Source organism: Citrus sinensis, chromosome 5 (assembly GCF_022201045.2).
Source record: "Citrus sinensis cultivar Valencia sweet orange chromosome 5, DVS_A1.0, whole genome shotgun sequence".
NCBI classification, from domain to species: Eukaryota; Viridiplantae; Streptophyta; class Magnoliopsida; order Sapindales; family Rutaceae; genus Citrus; species Citrus sinensis.
Window position 1 is genome coordinate 12180655 of NC_068560.1, and position 16917 is coordinate 12197571.

At 33.3% G+C, this 16917-nt stretch overlaps 1 protein-coding gene and 1 pseudogene across 1 annotated transcript; both read left to right on the plus strand.

Moving 5' to 3' along the window:
- The first annotated feature begins 9050 nt into the window (after positions 1 to 9050).
- Positions 9051 to 11520, plus strand: LOC127898647 (PTI1-like tyrosine-protein kinase 3; annotated as a pseudogene).
- A 1666-nt stretch (positions 11521 to 13186) lies between these two features.
- Positions 13187 to 16689, plus strand: LOC102616164 (WAT1-related protein At1g68170). The gene is given in 8 exon segments (XM_006491775.3): positions 13187 to 13545; positions 14138 to 14162; positions 14164 to 14201; positions 14753 to 14869; positions 15093 to 15342; positions 15439 to 15597; positions 15700 to 15851; positions 16133 to 16689. Coding segments are annotated over 8 exon segments (1224 nt in total). The 5' UTR covers positions 13187 to 13333; the 3' UTR covers positions 16404 to 16689.
- The last annotated feature ends 228 nt before the right edge of the window (positions 16690 to 16917 follow it).

Below are 16917 nucleotides of genomic sequence, written 5' to 3' on the forward strand. Positions count from 1 at the left end.
TATGATCCTCATACATAAAAGACATGAGCTGGTCAATACTTGGCAAGATGAGCTGCCTCCACTTGTTAGGAGAAGAGTAATGGAAGCAAGGGTTGAATCTAGGGCATTATCTATAATATTTAGGCACAATAAATCATTTGAAGTCATGGAAAATGTCTCCAAGAGGTGTGTTGTAGATCTAGGCAGCAAGCACTATGATTATGGGGAGTGGGATGTATCAGGCTTGCCTTGCAAGCCTAATATGTGCCGCATTGATACAATGAGGTATAATGTAAATGAATATGTCCATCCTCTGTTGAAAAAAAGTGCATTCATGAAGACCTATCAACACCAATCATATTAGTGCCAGATGAAAGTAGATGGCCATTACTCCTACATGATAACTTGCTGCCACTAACTATCACTAGAGCTGCTGGCAGGATGGAGAAAGACAACCATTTAAGAGGAGCACAAGTGTAAGATGTTCTAACTGTGATGAGTGGGGCCACAACGTGAAGAGTTGCAAGTCTATTACCAAAGCTGGAAAAAATAAAAAATTGGTGAAGAAGAACTTCTATCAGGTCTTAGTTACTTGTTTGTAATGAAGTTTTTATATTGCTTTTGTTAGTCTTTGCCTATTTAAATGACGAACTAATATATCTATTAATTATCTAAATGTAAGATCGAGGAACGACATCCAGCTGTAACAAAAAAGAAGTTGTCACATGTGGTCCAACCATGAACACTCAAAACAGTGTCCATGAAAATGGTAAGCGTTTCGTGTCTAGTTTATTTTTTAAATTTATACATATACAAGTTTAATTTCACCACCTGTTTGTTTTACTAATGTTGTAATTCCAAAATAATATGTTACATTTTAATTTTTGTACATTTTATTATGAAGGACAACTTACCTAAGAATGACCACTGCCAAGTTAAAGCATCCAGCAGCATTATGAATACCTTTTTTGTAATTATGGAAAGAGCAGGAGTGAAGCTAATCCCTTCTAACAAATTCTTTTGAGGGATCAGATGATACATCACCTTAACTATAAGCATTGCTATGAAGATGTCGTATCATCTTTTTGTCACTCAACTATAGATATAGGTTTGAGTTTTTGTACATTTTTAGTTGTCCGTCACATACAAACACACTTTTTATGGGGCCATATATGCCTTGCCTATTTTTGTCATTTCTAAACAGAGGATATTGTTATTTGTATTGGCTAATAGGAATTCAGCCATTGATGATATGTGATACTCTTATTGTTGCTAGATTGCATACGTCTTTATAATCTAAATAGCAAAAAATTATGTGCTTTATATTGTTTCAGTACTTCATTCCTTATTAATTTTAATTTGTTGATTAAGGATTGAATATTTAAGGCAGTCAAGGGTTAATTTCAGCAAAGGCTTATGCTCTTGTTGTGGTTGACATTGTCAATTTAAACAGCAGCGTTTCCTCTGCTTGTACATGTTATTATGAAATGAGACTTGCTTTGTTTGCAATGACAAACGGATATATAGTTTGTGCATATTGTTGTGTGTTATTAGATGTATGTTTCTTGAGAAATTAGCTTGAACAACAGTAGCTTATGCTATGGTTGTTCTTAAGCGAGTTGCTTGTATGTACTTGTTGAACTTACATAATGATGTAACTGCTCATGTGTGTTATTTATTGTGTGTGTTGGATATGTATAGATATGAACAGCGGGATGTGCTGGGTTTGTAGAGGTTCTTATGAAATAAGTTGCTGTGTGTTAGTGTGTGCTTGTTGTATTTTGAACAGCAGCTTGTGTTGAGGGATGTAACTGCTACTGTGTGTTATTTGTTGTGTGTATTGGATATATATGCATAAGACGAGCAGCTTGTGCTCTACTTGTGGGTCGCAATGAAGTGAGTTGTTGTGTGTCTACTGGATACGTATACATATACTGGTAGTTTGTGCTATGTTTGTGGTGATTGTTATGAGGTGAGTTGCTATGTGTTAGTGTGTGTTTACAGTATTTTGAATAGCAGCTTGTGTTGAGGGATGTAGCTACTGTGTATTATTAGTTTTGACTACTCAATATTGTCAATTTTTGCCACCTTCATTTCCAACGTTGGATTACACATGCATTTTATTCCTATTAATAAGCACATTACATATAAAAAGCACTATATTCTACAATTTATTGCATTCTTCATACTTAGGAATTCTTAGGATTACCACTTCTTAAGCATCATTAAATTGAGCACAAACATAACTAGGTTCATGTACATTATCATCTTCACAGCTCCTCCAAAAACTGACTTTTGCAGCTTCTTCACAATACTCTTCACTTCCTTCATGTTTGATTCAATAGCATTCAGAGTATCATAATCCACAATAGCACCTAAATTCTCCTAAAACACAACTCCATTATTGAAATTATTCCTTTCTGGAACCCACCATTTAAAGTACCCACAACCTTTGTTTCAGCATCTATAATAAAGCTTGTGAGGGTTGTCATCCGATTCAGATATCATCACTTCGGCTCTCATCCGACACCTGCAGATTCGATTTGAAAACCTAATGAGTTTCCCATTAACAAAGTTCCTCTAAGCTGGCTCATAAATTTGTTGCATGCTTGATTGGCTGGATGTGTTTGAGCTCTCAACATCCATTTAGTTGAGACAATGCAGTAGTTTCCTTATGTTGAATGCTGTTGTGGATGAGTTTGAGACAAATGCAAAGATTTCTTATGCCTTTGTTGAATGCTTCTGTTGATAAGAAGAAAATGAAGAATAAATTGTACTTTGTGATTTACTACGCCTCCATTTATAGCAATTGTTGCTGCTCAAATTTTTACCGTTTACTTACAATGGCTACTTTTACAAATTTATTTCAGTTTTACATTTTTTTAATAACCAATGTCAATTACTTCATATAGTTGGGCATTTTGGTCTTTTTCTAATTTTTTGTGATTCCCGCCATTTTTAGTACCCATCGGTTCTCATCCATTTTATTTAATAATTCATTATTTTGGCGGAAAGGGTATTTTAGTAATTTTAATAGTCAACTAACGGTCAACTTAACGGCAAGGGAGGTATGTGTAATTACATCAATACTTTCTATCAAAGTGTTAATACTTCAAACCTCAGGGGAGGTCCCTAAAAATTACCCTTTGTCAAATGATGTATAAAGCTTGTAGCTAATAATCCAAAAGAAAGAAAAAGCAAATACTAAAACGAAAATAAATAATGATTAGATCCATAACACTAAAATCAATTATGCAAATGATAAAAAGGATAATAAAAAAAAAGGACATTTACTGGTACTTGATGATTTTGGCTCACATCTTGCTCTGGTTTTACACTCAATAATGGCTTGAATGCCCTCTATGGGTCGAAGATAAGCTTTCCATCCAGTTTTCTTATAAAGTAACAAATGAGATCTTTTAGAGTCTGATTCCCAAGACTAAATTGTACACTTTCTTTTTGAAATAGTGTCCATAAATTATGAATCTCACATTGCACATATTGCTTGGATGCGTCTCAAAAGATCATAAGATATTATCTAATAGTTCTTTACTTAGGCCATCTTTAACGAATTTAATTTTATCTTCATGATTTTCATAAACCATTCCTAAATTTTTACAATGTGATTGATTACAATCAAGTTTTACACAGTCAAGACATTTAGAGCCAAGTCGATTAGCTTTTTTTTTTTTATAGCAAATGTGCTTTTACCAAAACCAATCGAACCTTTGCTTTAATTAACCAATGAATATAAAAAAAATCACATTGGTCATCAACAAACACAATCATTCGCAATGAGCTTTATTAATTTTCTTGAGAGCATTTTAAAGAAAAGAAAGAAAACACTTATGCAATTTACATTGTATTTCTTCCATATTTGATTTTGGGGTTTTAGTTATTATAGAAACTGAAGATACTGACTTAAAAAGTTACAAAGTACCATTTATATCGAAAAATGAATCAAAACACATCAACAAAATAAATCAATTATGCAAAATCAAGTCAAACTTGGAGGCAAACAAAATAACAAAATGAAACACACAATGTGAGAAAGATTGAGTATAATCAAATATTCAACTCACCTTCATCCCTTTATTGAGTTAACCTTAAGTTCTAATTTAAAGTCTTATGTCCACCCTCTGTTTCCATGAATTGTCTTTTTAGATCCTCAACATGTGACACTAACACTGGCGGTCGTAGATCCCAGATGAGATGTGATCTACAAATTTGTGTCAGGCCTCTTAAGTGAAATTTCACTTGTAACAGTTCTCTAAGATGCTTCAAAATGATCTTTCTTATTGAGGTTGTCATGACGTTCGATGAAAGGAAATACAATCGTCAAACAAACTCGGCAAGAGATATCACGAAACTCAAAAGATGTGCGATGCATATCATCTAAAACATAAAAAAAACAACTAAAAACTTTTAAATTGGCAAAGTAACAGTAAAACAAATTGGCACAAAGTAAAATCACTCATTAAATATAGAGAAAAGAAAAAAAAGATTTAATCAAGATTTGGTGGACCACTTAAATTTATTTTAGTGCTTAATGTGATTGGTATTCCAGATATAGTTTTAATTTTTTATCATCAACTTTAAATATAACCCATTCTTTAGATTCTCATTTTTGTACAACCCCATATAGATATATATTTTTTACAATAAATGGGCCACTCCACTTTGACTTTAATTTCTCTGGAAGAAATTGAAGATGAGAATGTTAAAGCAACGTTTTTTCACCAATCTCATCTGTTTTTCAAAAAATTCTTTTATCAAGTAAGATTACAAAATCATGCACTAGATCTTCCCACACCACACACTACATCTGATGCTTTAATGATCCTTGCAGACACAGACACAATCCCAACCATCATCCAAATTCCCAAACAAATCCAGAAACAAGAATTGCTCCAGCTCATGCCTCTTGAATGGCTGACCAACTATGAGCATTTTCACCAAAACTCTGAACCAGTTCAGACAACAGAAGCCACGTTTGAAAGAAGACAAAATGGTCAAGTCAAACTATCTTTTCAAACACCTGAGACCAAGCCCGTTTCAAACACTCTAAGGCTTTCCTACACTGCTATGATTACAGCAGTTCAAACTGGTCAAGAAAAGAAACTTCCCATTCATGGTTTCTCATTAGAAGGGTATCTTGTATATCTGACAAAATCAATGGTCATTTTTTATGGGATGCTCCTAAAGCCCATATGTGTAATCCGAATTGGAAATCATAAGGAAAAAGAAAAAGAAAAAGAAAAAATCTTCTCATCCAAAGACATCTTGCAATTCTTTCCATCCACAACCTCCACTAGATCCCGAGCCTCCTGTTCACCCAATTCGATCATGCCTCATGTTTTCAAGTCAAAGTCAATCTTATGAGGAATCCTTCCCTTCATTTGAAAAACAGACAAACACTCAAACCCGAGTTGTCTCAAAACCTTTTGTCCAATCCCCAGTTACAGCCTCTGAGTAACCTGAAGAACCAAAATAGTATGAAGCTGTTTTAAATTGGCAAACAAAAAATGCCAATGCTCAGAATCAAACTCTCTAACAACTTGGAAAGAAAATTGATTGAGTTGCCAGTCAAGTATCCCAGACTAACACTAAAGTTGATTCAATCATCAATCATCTTGACCAAATGTACATACATCTCCAAGACCGTATCTCTGAACTAGATACCGATCTCCAACGGATGATCAACAATCATATCCAGGGTCCATAGTTTAATAAAAAAGAAGCAGAGATCAGAAAACTCAAAGCTGAATTGGCAAGGATTGATGCTGAAAAGACTCGTCCATCACCAGTATCTTCTCCAATGTTTAAATCTTATGCACCTTTCTATACACCATCCCGACCTCAACAACCTGTCTACAATCAGTTCTTTGGATTCTCACACCTTCAACCAACTCCTTCACCAAACCCTTCTTCACCCAAAAAATCAAAATCCAAAGTCAAAATTTCAGAACCACAGTCTTCATCTGTTCCTCCGGTCCCTCCAGAAGATTCTCCAAACGCCACTCCTGACCCTCCTTGCAAAGACAAAAGACCAATGGATCAGTATCATTATCATGCTGTCTAAGGCTCATCATCTAATTCTTCTGAACCAAAAACAGTATATGAGTCAAATCCATCAAAGTCAAACCCATCGTCCTCTTCTTCAAACTCAGCTAGTACCTCCACTAATTCTGAATCCGAATATGCTGACATTACCAGCATATTAATGGCAACCAAAACTGAAGATCCAAGTGCTTCAACTTCCACACCTATAGTTGAAGATAGTCTTTTTGAAGATGAAAATCAAACATCTCAGACAGAACCGGTGCCACCAATGCCACCACCAGCTCCTGATCACTCAACAAAACCATCTTCAACATTTTGGTTCAAATGTGATGACATTCCTCGTCCCAAATGGCCTGCTTGACTTCAAGAATTTGCTGCATGGATTGATCTCCAAGGAACAAAACCAAATGCTCAACCTCAAGCTGTTCTTCGTGAATTCATGGCCCGATCCACGGGTTCTTTATGAGATTGGTTAGAAAGCTTGGGAGAATACAGACAGCTCCAATTCATGCAATCCCCAATTGGTAGAGCACTCAATATCATTCATGAACAATTCATCGGTGAAAAAACAGCATCCACCGATGCAGACAGAAAAGAGTATCATCAGATGAAGTGTTGTTCTCTCAAAAGACATCTATTGGAATCTCATTACAAAAGAATGAGTATTCTTTTTTACAAGCTGAATGGATTCAATGAACCTTCTCTCAAACATGTTTTCATAGCCTCACTCCCTTCTGAGTTACAACTTGATCTTCAAAGAAAACTCACAGCCACTAATCTCAGCATAGCTGATATCTCTCCGGGAACGATTTTCCAAATGGCAATGCTATGTCTAGACAAAATTTGTGAGCAAAAGGAATTCTTCAAAGATCTTATGGAAGATAAAAAATCTTTTGCTGAAGCTTGTAAAAAACCCTATCTCAGGATAGAGTGCAAAGATGACAGGAAGTGTGTTTTTCCAACCAAAAAGAAAAAACATTTTCAGAAACACTTCCACAAGAACTCATCCTCCAAAAAACCCTTTCCGGTAGTTCAGAAAGAAGGATGTCTCTCAGTACAGAAAGAAAAAGCACAACCGTTGTTTCATTTGTAAGAAACACTGTCACTTTGCTCGAAACTGCCCTCACAAATCTGCCAAAGTTGTTCGTCTCATATAGTATGTTCAGCATTCTTCTCTGTTATCTGAGAATGCAGATGTTGAATTAAATTTTTTAGAACAGTCAGAATAAGATAACCAGATTGCTTTCATCATCGCAGAATCTTCTAATTTTGATGATATTTCAGTCATCTCTACAGTTCAAAATGTCAACCTTATCTCAGCCATTCCTAGACTTTCTCTCAAAATGTCCATTTTTCCTTTAAAGTTTCATAAATCTATCCCTGTCATCGGGTTTATTGATACTAGTGCAAATACTAGTATGATTGATCCTACTGTTCTTCCCTCTGAGTATTGGGAATCTCATTCAAAGCTTTTCAGAGCAGTTAATGGAGAAACTTTTGAAACCACTTTGATTACCAAAAAACCCATTGGTATTCAATTCTTTTCGAATTGTATAATTTGGAAAAAGATTGTAGCTTCAAAACTCCCTGATAAAGATTTACTCATAGGTTTTGATATCCTGCATTTAGTTAAAAACCTATTCCTCACTAGTTCTGGAGTTCGCTACAAACAGATGTTCTTGCCTTATATGGATACACTTCGTCTGTATGCACTTTCAGAAACACCATCTCCATACAGTCACATTTCACAAAAGTTCCTAGAGTTTTGTCCAGAAAACCATTCACAGTTCCACCATCCTTCACCTCTTTGGAAGGATGAAAAATTCTTCATTCATCTTCCTTTCAAACTCAATGAGGACATAAACCCCACAAAAGCATCTCACCCAGGTATGTCTCCTTCAGACCTCTTGCTTAATCCTCAAGTTCGTTCAATTACAATTTACGCACAATACTAGCATCATTAAGATTTGAATTAAAAGCTTTAATAGCTCAAACTGATTTATGTTCAAGTTCGACCGATAAGTGGCAACACTTACCGTAAATCAGTTGATAGGGTGACATTGTTAAAGACGTCTTAAATGCCCAAAGTGCATCAGTTGGTTTCTCTGTACTTTGAGTTAACCGTCTTTTCTAAAGTTTATTTTATCTCCCTATTTGCTAATTCAACTTGACCATTTGTTTGAGAATGATAAGGGATAGCATTTATGTGTACTTCCATATTTCTTCATTGATGACTCAAATGACTTGTTACAATAATACTTACCTCTGTCACTAAAATGGCCAATTTTAAATATTTGTTCTTTAATTCTTATTTTTTTTATCTTAATTTTATAATTTTTATCTTATTTTGGTGAGTGTTTGAGATTTATAGTTTGGATTTATGTTGTTATGTGTCACTTTTAGTAACTACTCTGCTAAGGACCTTAGTTTTTTTAGAGAACTTTTGCTTTGAAAGCTTTTGGTGCATTTCTAATGTCGTTGGAGCTATTCTTCTTGCTTTGAAAGCTTTTTCGTAATTTATATTCTCTTTGTTAGGTTGTGAGTGATAGCAAAATGTTCCGAGTTCATGTGGTATTTTTGGGGCATCCTCTACTGGAGGGGTTTCGAATGATATTTCCATTCTTTCTTTTTGTTTTTGGCTTCCATCTTTGTCTATCTAAATACTATAAAGTTGCGGTTATGTTTTGATTTTTCATTTCATTTTTGCAAACTTTTGTTGCAATGATGTTGGAATGTTTGTAGTTTATGTAGAGTATCCGGACTCTGCTATTTGGGGCCTCTGTAATGTGTTTCTTTTCCCCCCTACCTCTCTTTATTGATGGGTTGTGAATGGTATATTTAGAACTTAGTTGGCTTTTTTTCCCCTCAATTTTCTGAAATGAAATACCCTTTTGCAGTAATTTTGAATGTCAAATAGTTTTCTCATTTTGAATGTTGGTTTATGATTAATTTGTTTAATTGTCCGACTGTGGTGCAGAATTTCATGTGTAACGTGAGCAGGATTGGATAAACGTCCTGAAGACGATCTCTATTTGAAGAGAGTAAAGATGCGTCGTTGGCTCTTTTGTACTTGTCAAGTAGAAGAGTCTTATCCATCTCATGAAAATGAGCGCCTGAAAAGCCTAAAGAATTATCCATATGGTATGTTTCTTTGGCCCTTGTTGTCTCGATTTATTATTGAATAGTGAAGCAGCTTTTGAATAGATGTAATACTCTGAATTCCTTGTTTATAGCATCACTTTTAATTGGTCTTGCAATTATATTTGGGTACATTTAATAATTTGTAATGATTCCGAACTTTTAACTGTTTTATGTTTAGATAGAACGATTTGGACATGGCTTTGATCTCGTATTTTACAGCTTAATAAGATAAATTAAAATTCATATTTATGATAGGAAATTCTTGATAATTTTAGCACTTGATTTTTAATATTATGTTGGAGAATTGCTAGAGATGAGAAAAAGTTGGTTATGATAGTTGTTTTGATGATCAGATGGGTACCGATGTCAAGCATTCAATAGTTAATACCTTTTACTTTTCCTCATTTGTGGCTGCGCTCAAACTAAAATTCAAAATTGTTTTGTGAGAGCTTATTGCAGTGGATATTCTATTCTTTTTGCAGAAAATTGATATATCATTTGATTAGTAGCAACTAGTTTCATTGTGACTCCAAGTACATATTTACTGTTGTAATTAAGTTTGTTTTCACATAAGGCCTTCAAAAGTAGCTATTGGCATAATTTCATATGGTTAAAAGGAAATGAATAGATTTCTTATTTATGAATAAAGGCATACATCTATAACTAGGTTCAGTTGTTTTTCTATGCTTGTCCTATCTCAATCATTTTCCACATTTTAGGGCACCACAAAAAGGTCCTAGCTCTTGTAAAACCTGAAGTGCAGAAGGAAGCACCACCTATTGAAGTGCCTGCATTGCCTTTGGATGAACTGAAAGAAAAGACAGACAATTTTGGATCAAAGGCATTGTTTGGTGAGGGATCGTATGGAAGGGTGTATTATGCAAACTTAAAAAATGGCAAAGCAATGGCTGTTAAAAAGCTTGATGTTTCCTCTGAGCCTTAGTCAAATGTTGAATTTTTTATTCAGGTATATCTGAAACTTCATAGAAGCATATTGTTTTTATTATTACTTTGTTGTTATTGATTGCTGAATTTACATTTTTAATGCATGTGCTTTTGTCCCGCTATTTTGTATCAAGTTTCAGTTGTTTCAAGATTGAAGCATGAAAATCTTGTCGAGTTGCTTGGTTACTGTGTTGAAGGAAATTTATGTGTTCTTGCTTATGAATTTGCTACAATGTGATCTCTTGATTAGAAGATATGATGAGCTGATTTGGATTATACATGTAATTACATGCAGAAAAGGAGTTTAGGGAGCACAACCAAGTATAGTGCTTGACTGGATGACATGGGTTAGAATCGTAGTTGATGCAACATAATACACAGAGATATCAGATCTAGCAATGTCCTTCTCTTCTAAGATTTCAAAGCAAAGATTGCATATTTTAACCTTTCAAATCAGGCCCCTGATATGGCAGCTTGCCTTCATTCTACTCGAGTTTTGGGAACCTTTGGTTATCACGCTCCAAAGTAATGCTTCTGAAAATCTTCTGTCCTATTTATTCGTTTTCTCTGTTCTTGATTCACTATTTCCTTTTTTGATGATTGGTTTGGTTCAGTGCTTCTAACTGTCAAAGATAATGCAATTACTACTGACAAATTTCTATATACCATATGACCTTGATTGATCCCAAACTTGTGACTTTGACTTTTATCCTATCCAAAATGACACTAAGTAAATGTAAAACAGTAAATTTTAAGAATGGATAATGTTCTGTTGAACTAGAATGGTTTTTAAGAATGGGTAATGTTTATTGAACCAGAATGGTTTTAGGAATGAGTTATGTTCTATTGAACTAGATTGCTCTGTCAGAGATGGTTTATAACGAAATAAAATATATTAATGTTTCTGAGATTTATAATCTTTTTATGATGATTGTTGTTAAGGATTGTAGTGTAGATGTTATGTGTAGATTTTGTATAGATTTATTTGTTGGTTTGGTTTGGAATGTTGTTGGGTATGTGGCTGGAATTAGAGTGGTATTGGAAGATGGTGGGTTGCTGGGTATGGGTTGGAGTGTTGTTAAGTGTCTGCATTGGAGTGTTGGAGTGTGGCTGTTGGAGTATTCCCACTGGAAGAGGGCATTTCTGCTGGAAGTCAAGCTTAAAGTCTTGCTATTGGAATATTTCCATTAATCTTTAGAAGTTTTGTTGGGTAACTTGGCTTGGTTTCTAGGATTATAACTTAACTGTGTTGTTTTATATTTGGGATTTTTTTAATTTAAGATGTTTTATTATGTATTCATGGTGATTACATTGGATACTATATGTATCTCTTTTGAATTTGTTGGATTGAATGGATTTTAATTAATATTATTTGTTTTTAGTTTTTGTTCCCATATTCATTTTATCAATTAATTAAATCTGTAAACAGGAATTGATTAATAAATTATAATTATAATATAATTTTTTAAAAAATATATAACTCTATGACGGAAAATAGCCATCATAAAGTCTATCACAAAAAATTTTCATCCAAAATTTTAAAATGATAATTGAACTTCCCACCAAAAATTAAAAAAAATAGGCGCGAAATTTAAATAAATTTTAATTTTAATTAAATTATTTTTATATTAAAATAATATGTGATGGATATATGACCGTGAAATACCATCATAAATTCATGATAGAAAAATATTCTGTCATAAATTAATGACAGTGACATAGATGACGGATAAACTATCATGCACCCCCTTTTATGATAGTTATTTTCCGTCATCTATTACATTTTTTCTTGTAGTGCAACAGGTAGCGTAAATAATTACCTGATGATGAAATGAAGAAAAAATTAATAGCTTGTGGAACATATTGATAATCAACAATAAAATTATATTTACCTAGTTAAGAATAGTTTGTATTTTAAGTGATGAGTCATAAATCATTACTTGTCATTTGTTAGGTGTTTTGACATTATTTTTTATATTATAATATGGTACTTTCATTTTGTACAATACAAAAAATCACAATTATATAAGTGTTATGTATCATTATTTAGTAATTAAAGGTCATCCGCACTGATATTTGGCTAAGTAAACACTCAAACTTCAGATTTTTTATTTCAAATCAACAGATTTTACCAAATAAATTAGCCGATACAGATGTATTATATTATGTTGAACTTATTCATAAGATTTTAGGAATTGATATTTTATTCCAAATTGAGAAAAAAATAACCACAAAAAGTAAAAGAAATCAAAGTTTCATACTGTAAGCGTCATATTTCCTAGCTATCTGCATATAGTAACGAGTGTTAGTCAAAAGAGTAAGCTACGTCCTCCTACACACGTGTCAGCCCAGTCAACCTAAAGGTATTCTGAAAGTAACAAAATAAGTAAGGTTTTAATTAATTTTTTAACCCTTATCTTCTTTATGATTCGAGCACGGATAACATACTAATTAGAGTCGACCGCAAATATACGTATCCAAGAGTATGACATATATATATGTATGTATTGCAACACATGAATTAGGTAAATAATACTTTCCAAGAACTTACCACTTTAAAGTTTAAAGCAATGTCAAATTGATAATAAATAATCCACCAAAAAAATCACGAAGCACATTAGTGGAGAAAAGCCGACCCGAGCAAATTATTTCACACATGGAAAGTGCATAATCAGCTGAGAATTAATTTTTGACTAAAATCTAGTGGACAAATAGGAATTCAATTGCCTTCCAAAATTACAGCTACTTCTCCTTTTCAACGTGGGCAACATAAATCATGGCAACTGCCACCATGCACTATCCCACGTGTAACAGCCACGAAGCTACTTCGCACGATTGCATGTTTCTCCAAGCGTGTCATCAGGTATTACGCAGCCTTTCAATTGATTTTTGCGAGTCAGAGCCACAAAGTACATTAAAGAGGAGCCAGCCCCATTAATGTTTAATTAACAGAATTGTTTACGCATGAGCAACAAACGTGGACGCTACGTATGTGCTTACGTGGTAAAAAAAATTGCCTATAAAGACTACTGAAAGAGCAGAGCAAAGAAAGCCATCCATCTCTCACAGATTAATTTTAATTTATTGGTTTCATTTGTTTCCTTTCTTCTTTCAATTTCAAACAAGAGAGAAGAACAAAAAGGAGAAAAGATTTTCTTGCTTGCCCGTGCTATTGATTGCTCTTAAATTGTCATACATTTTTTACATGATGATGATGATGAAGTGGGGGCAAATATGTAATTTAATACATGGGTTAAAGCCAGCGTTGACGATGGTGGTGGTTCAAGTGGCATTTGCCGGGGTGAATGTCTTTTACAAACTGGCGGCTAATAACGGAATGAGCTTGCGAGTTATTGTTGCCTATAGATTCATTTTTGCCACTGCTTTTATGGTTCCCGTCGCAATCATTCTGGAAAGGTGATTTCATCCTGTTAATTAAATTTTCGATTTGGCACTGTATATATATATATATATATATATATATATATACATTCTTTGGTCTAATTAGTTTTCGGATTTCAAATTTTATTTAGTTAGTCACTTCAGTCCGAATCTTAAGAAGTAGGGATTTTCTAACAATTTGATTGAAATGGTCATTTGAGTTTAAATTATAGGAAAAATAGTGGTTAAGGCCCATCCCCACCTTTAGAGAAGAATATTTCTTTAGTAGAACTGTTGCTTAAAAATCGTTATAAATATCTTTTTTTTTTTTTTACAATTATAAATATCTTTTTTATTTCGCTTGTTATTGTGATTTTCTACTGCTTTCCAAAGGTTCTTACACTTCTGCATACTATTTTTATACACTTCTATTTCTGTTTAGAACCCTCAAGAATCAGAAAAGCTCAAGCCAAGGCATAATTGACAATGAAATAGCCAGACGGAACATATTAGCTACACTGTAGAACATATTGCGCATTAAAAGAGACGGGAAAAATGTAAAGATTTTATTTGACTATTTGGTATAGTCTAACAGTATTAATTATTTGTTATGAAAATATTTTTTCAGGAAGAGCAGACCAAAATTGAATTTGAAAGATACTCTTTCAAGCTTTTCTTTGTGGATTATTTGGGTAAGTTGATGGAAATATATAATGCTGTATTACAAAAACCTACAAAAACCTACAAAATCCCTAGTGATCTAAACATTTTTGTCGAGCAAAAACTTCATTTAGTGGATTGAAGGGAAGAAGAGGGCTCAAATCAGGAAATAATTCTAATTTTGAGATTATTTTTGGTAATTGAATAAAGACATTAAAAGTAATGTGATGCATACAGTTGGTGGTAGACAAACACAGTAGCCAGCTGTATCACGGAAAATCTCTCCTATGCATGGCCATGTAGCTGCTGACCTGCTGTTTAATAGCTTTAAGTTACACTTGTCACTTCTGTTTCTTTTGGAATCCACAAAGCATGCAAACTCTTTCTTTACCAGCTCAAGTATCTTGAATGAGACAACGAATCCTAAACAATCTTTGGTACGCTGCATTAGTTTAGTTAATTAATTTTATCAAATATAACAGTTATCTTTACAGCTAATTTATTATTCTTCAGATTTTATTTATTTCTTTTTAAAATAATTTAATCTACGTTTACAAATTGGTTTATGTCAATCTGCATGCAGGGGATCACTATCCCAAAACCTGTACTTGGAGAGCTTGGTCCTGACATCTGCAACATTTGCTTCAGCCATGGCTAATCTCGTTCCAGCTATTACCTTTGTTTTGTCAATATCTATTGGGTACAGTTAATTTTAACGCACTTTAATTAATGGCCATATCATTTTGATCATCGTAAATGCTTTGATCATCCTAAATGTGGAGGAAATGATAGTAAGACTGCACTGTCAGAAACAAAATAATTAAAATCGGTGTTGGCTAGTTTATTCACTTGAATGAAAAATAAGATACTAAGTTAACACCGATTTTATTTTATGATCTTTAATTACAATCGATTGATTGCAGATTAGAGAAGCTTGGAATAAGAACACGGGCAGGAAAGGCAAAAGTGTTGGGGTCATTAATTGGTATAGGTGGGGCAATGATACTCACGTTCTACAGAGGAGTAGAGATCAATATCTGGTCAACAAATATTAACCTTATTCACTCTAACGGGCACGTGGCATCATTGCATGCTGACCCTGGTAAACGTTTCTTGGGTGCTTTATTTGCTCTAGGCAGTTGCTTCGGCTACGCTATTTGGCTGGTCATTCAGGTAATTAATAAATTAAAATTTTGCATGCCTTGTAATTTAATTAATTGTTAGTTAAATTTAATTATTTAGTTATAAATTGCCGTAATATGCATGTAGGCCAAGATGAGTGAGGAATATCCATGTCAATTCTCGAGCACAGCTTTGATGTGTGTAATGGGGGCAATTCCAGCTGTTGTTTTTGCTCTTTGCATGGAGAAAGATTGGAGTCAATGGAAACTGGGCTGGAACATTAGACTTCTTACAGTAGCCTATTCCGTATATATATGATGGTGAATTAATTGATGACCATTAATTTTGTTAAATTCATATAAACTTTAACCGTTAATCAAATTTTTAATTTTGTTACTTATATCGCAGGGGATTGTGGCTTCTGGTTTGATGGTGACACTAATATCATGGTGTGTGCGCACGAGAGGCCCTCTTTTTGCATCCATCTTTAACCCGTTAATGCTTGTGGTTGTGGCCATACTTAGCTCTTTAATTTTGGATGAGAAGCTTCACTTGGGAAGGTTGTTACTTTTTATCATTATTATTAATTAATTAACTGTTCATAATTTATTATAAGAACTAATTGAATAATCCGCTCAAATGGATATAATGGATATAGTAGATATTAAAAACATTGACCTTTAACTTTCATGTGTAGAAGTAATGGTGGAGAACTTCTAAATAAGTTTTAGAAAGACAAAAATTAAATAAATAAATTGACTCAAATTATGGAAACTAAAAGAATATTGACTTTTATTTGAATTTCGTATGCGTCTTGACAATATTTCGAAAATTGTTTCAGCATACTAGGAGCAACATTGATCGTGTGTGGGCTCTATGCAGTTTTGTGGGGTAAAGGAAAGGAGATGAAGAAGATAACTCAACTAGTACCTGCTAAAATCAATGGAGAGTCATCAAAATCAATTGAAATTGTTATTACTTCTCCAGTAGATGGAGATATAACAACGAAAAAAGAAGAAAAAATAGAGGAAACAATAAAGGTAATTACTAAAGGAGATAATATATTAGCCAAAGAAGAAATCAATACAGTAGAGATAAAAGGATTTGATTGAGATTCAAATACATCAACCAAGGAAAACGGGAGTGCTACAGGAAAGACACATAGTTCTAGCAATTTCTAGCTTACAATTGTCAATATATTTAATTAGTTTTCATCCCAACTTTCCGGACCCATTCAATAATCCTTCGTTTTCCTATTTAATTAAATTTTTTTCTTTGTTTAGACCGAATAGTTTTTCACATTGTAAGTTAATTTAAATATTTTTTTATTATTGTAAAGCACTGTATACATCATTAGTTAAATATTTGTTTAGTCTCTATATTTTGATCTTATGTGTTTGTTTGAACTTCATATTTTTTTAAAAAGTACATAAAGAAAGCCTTGTTAGTAGTTATATTACAATTCTAAACTTATTTTTCTACTTTTACAATAACTCCCTTGTAGAAATATTATTTGATATATTAATGAAAAGAAAATAATGTAAATTTATCAAATTAACCTTAAAATAAAAATAAAAATCAGTTATTATTATTTTACTTTTAAGATTAATTTAGTAAATTAATTTT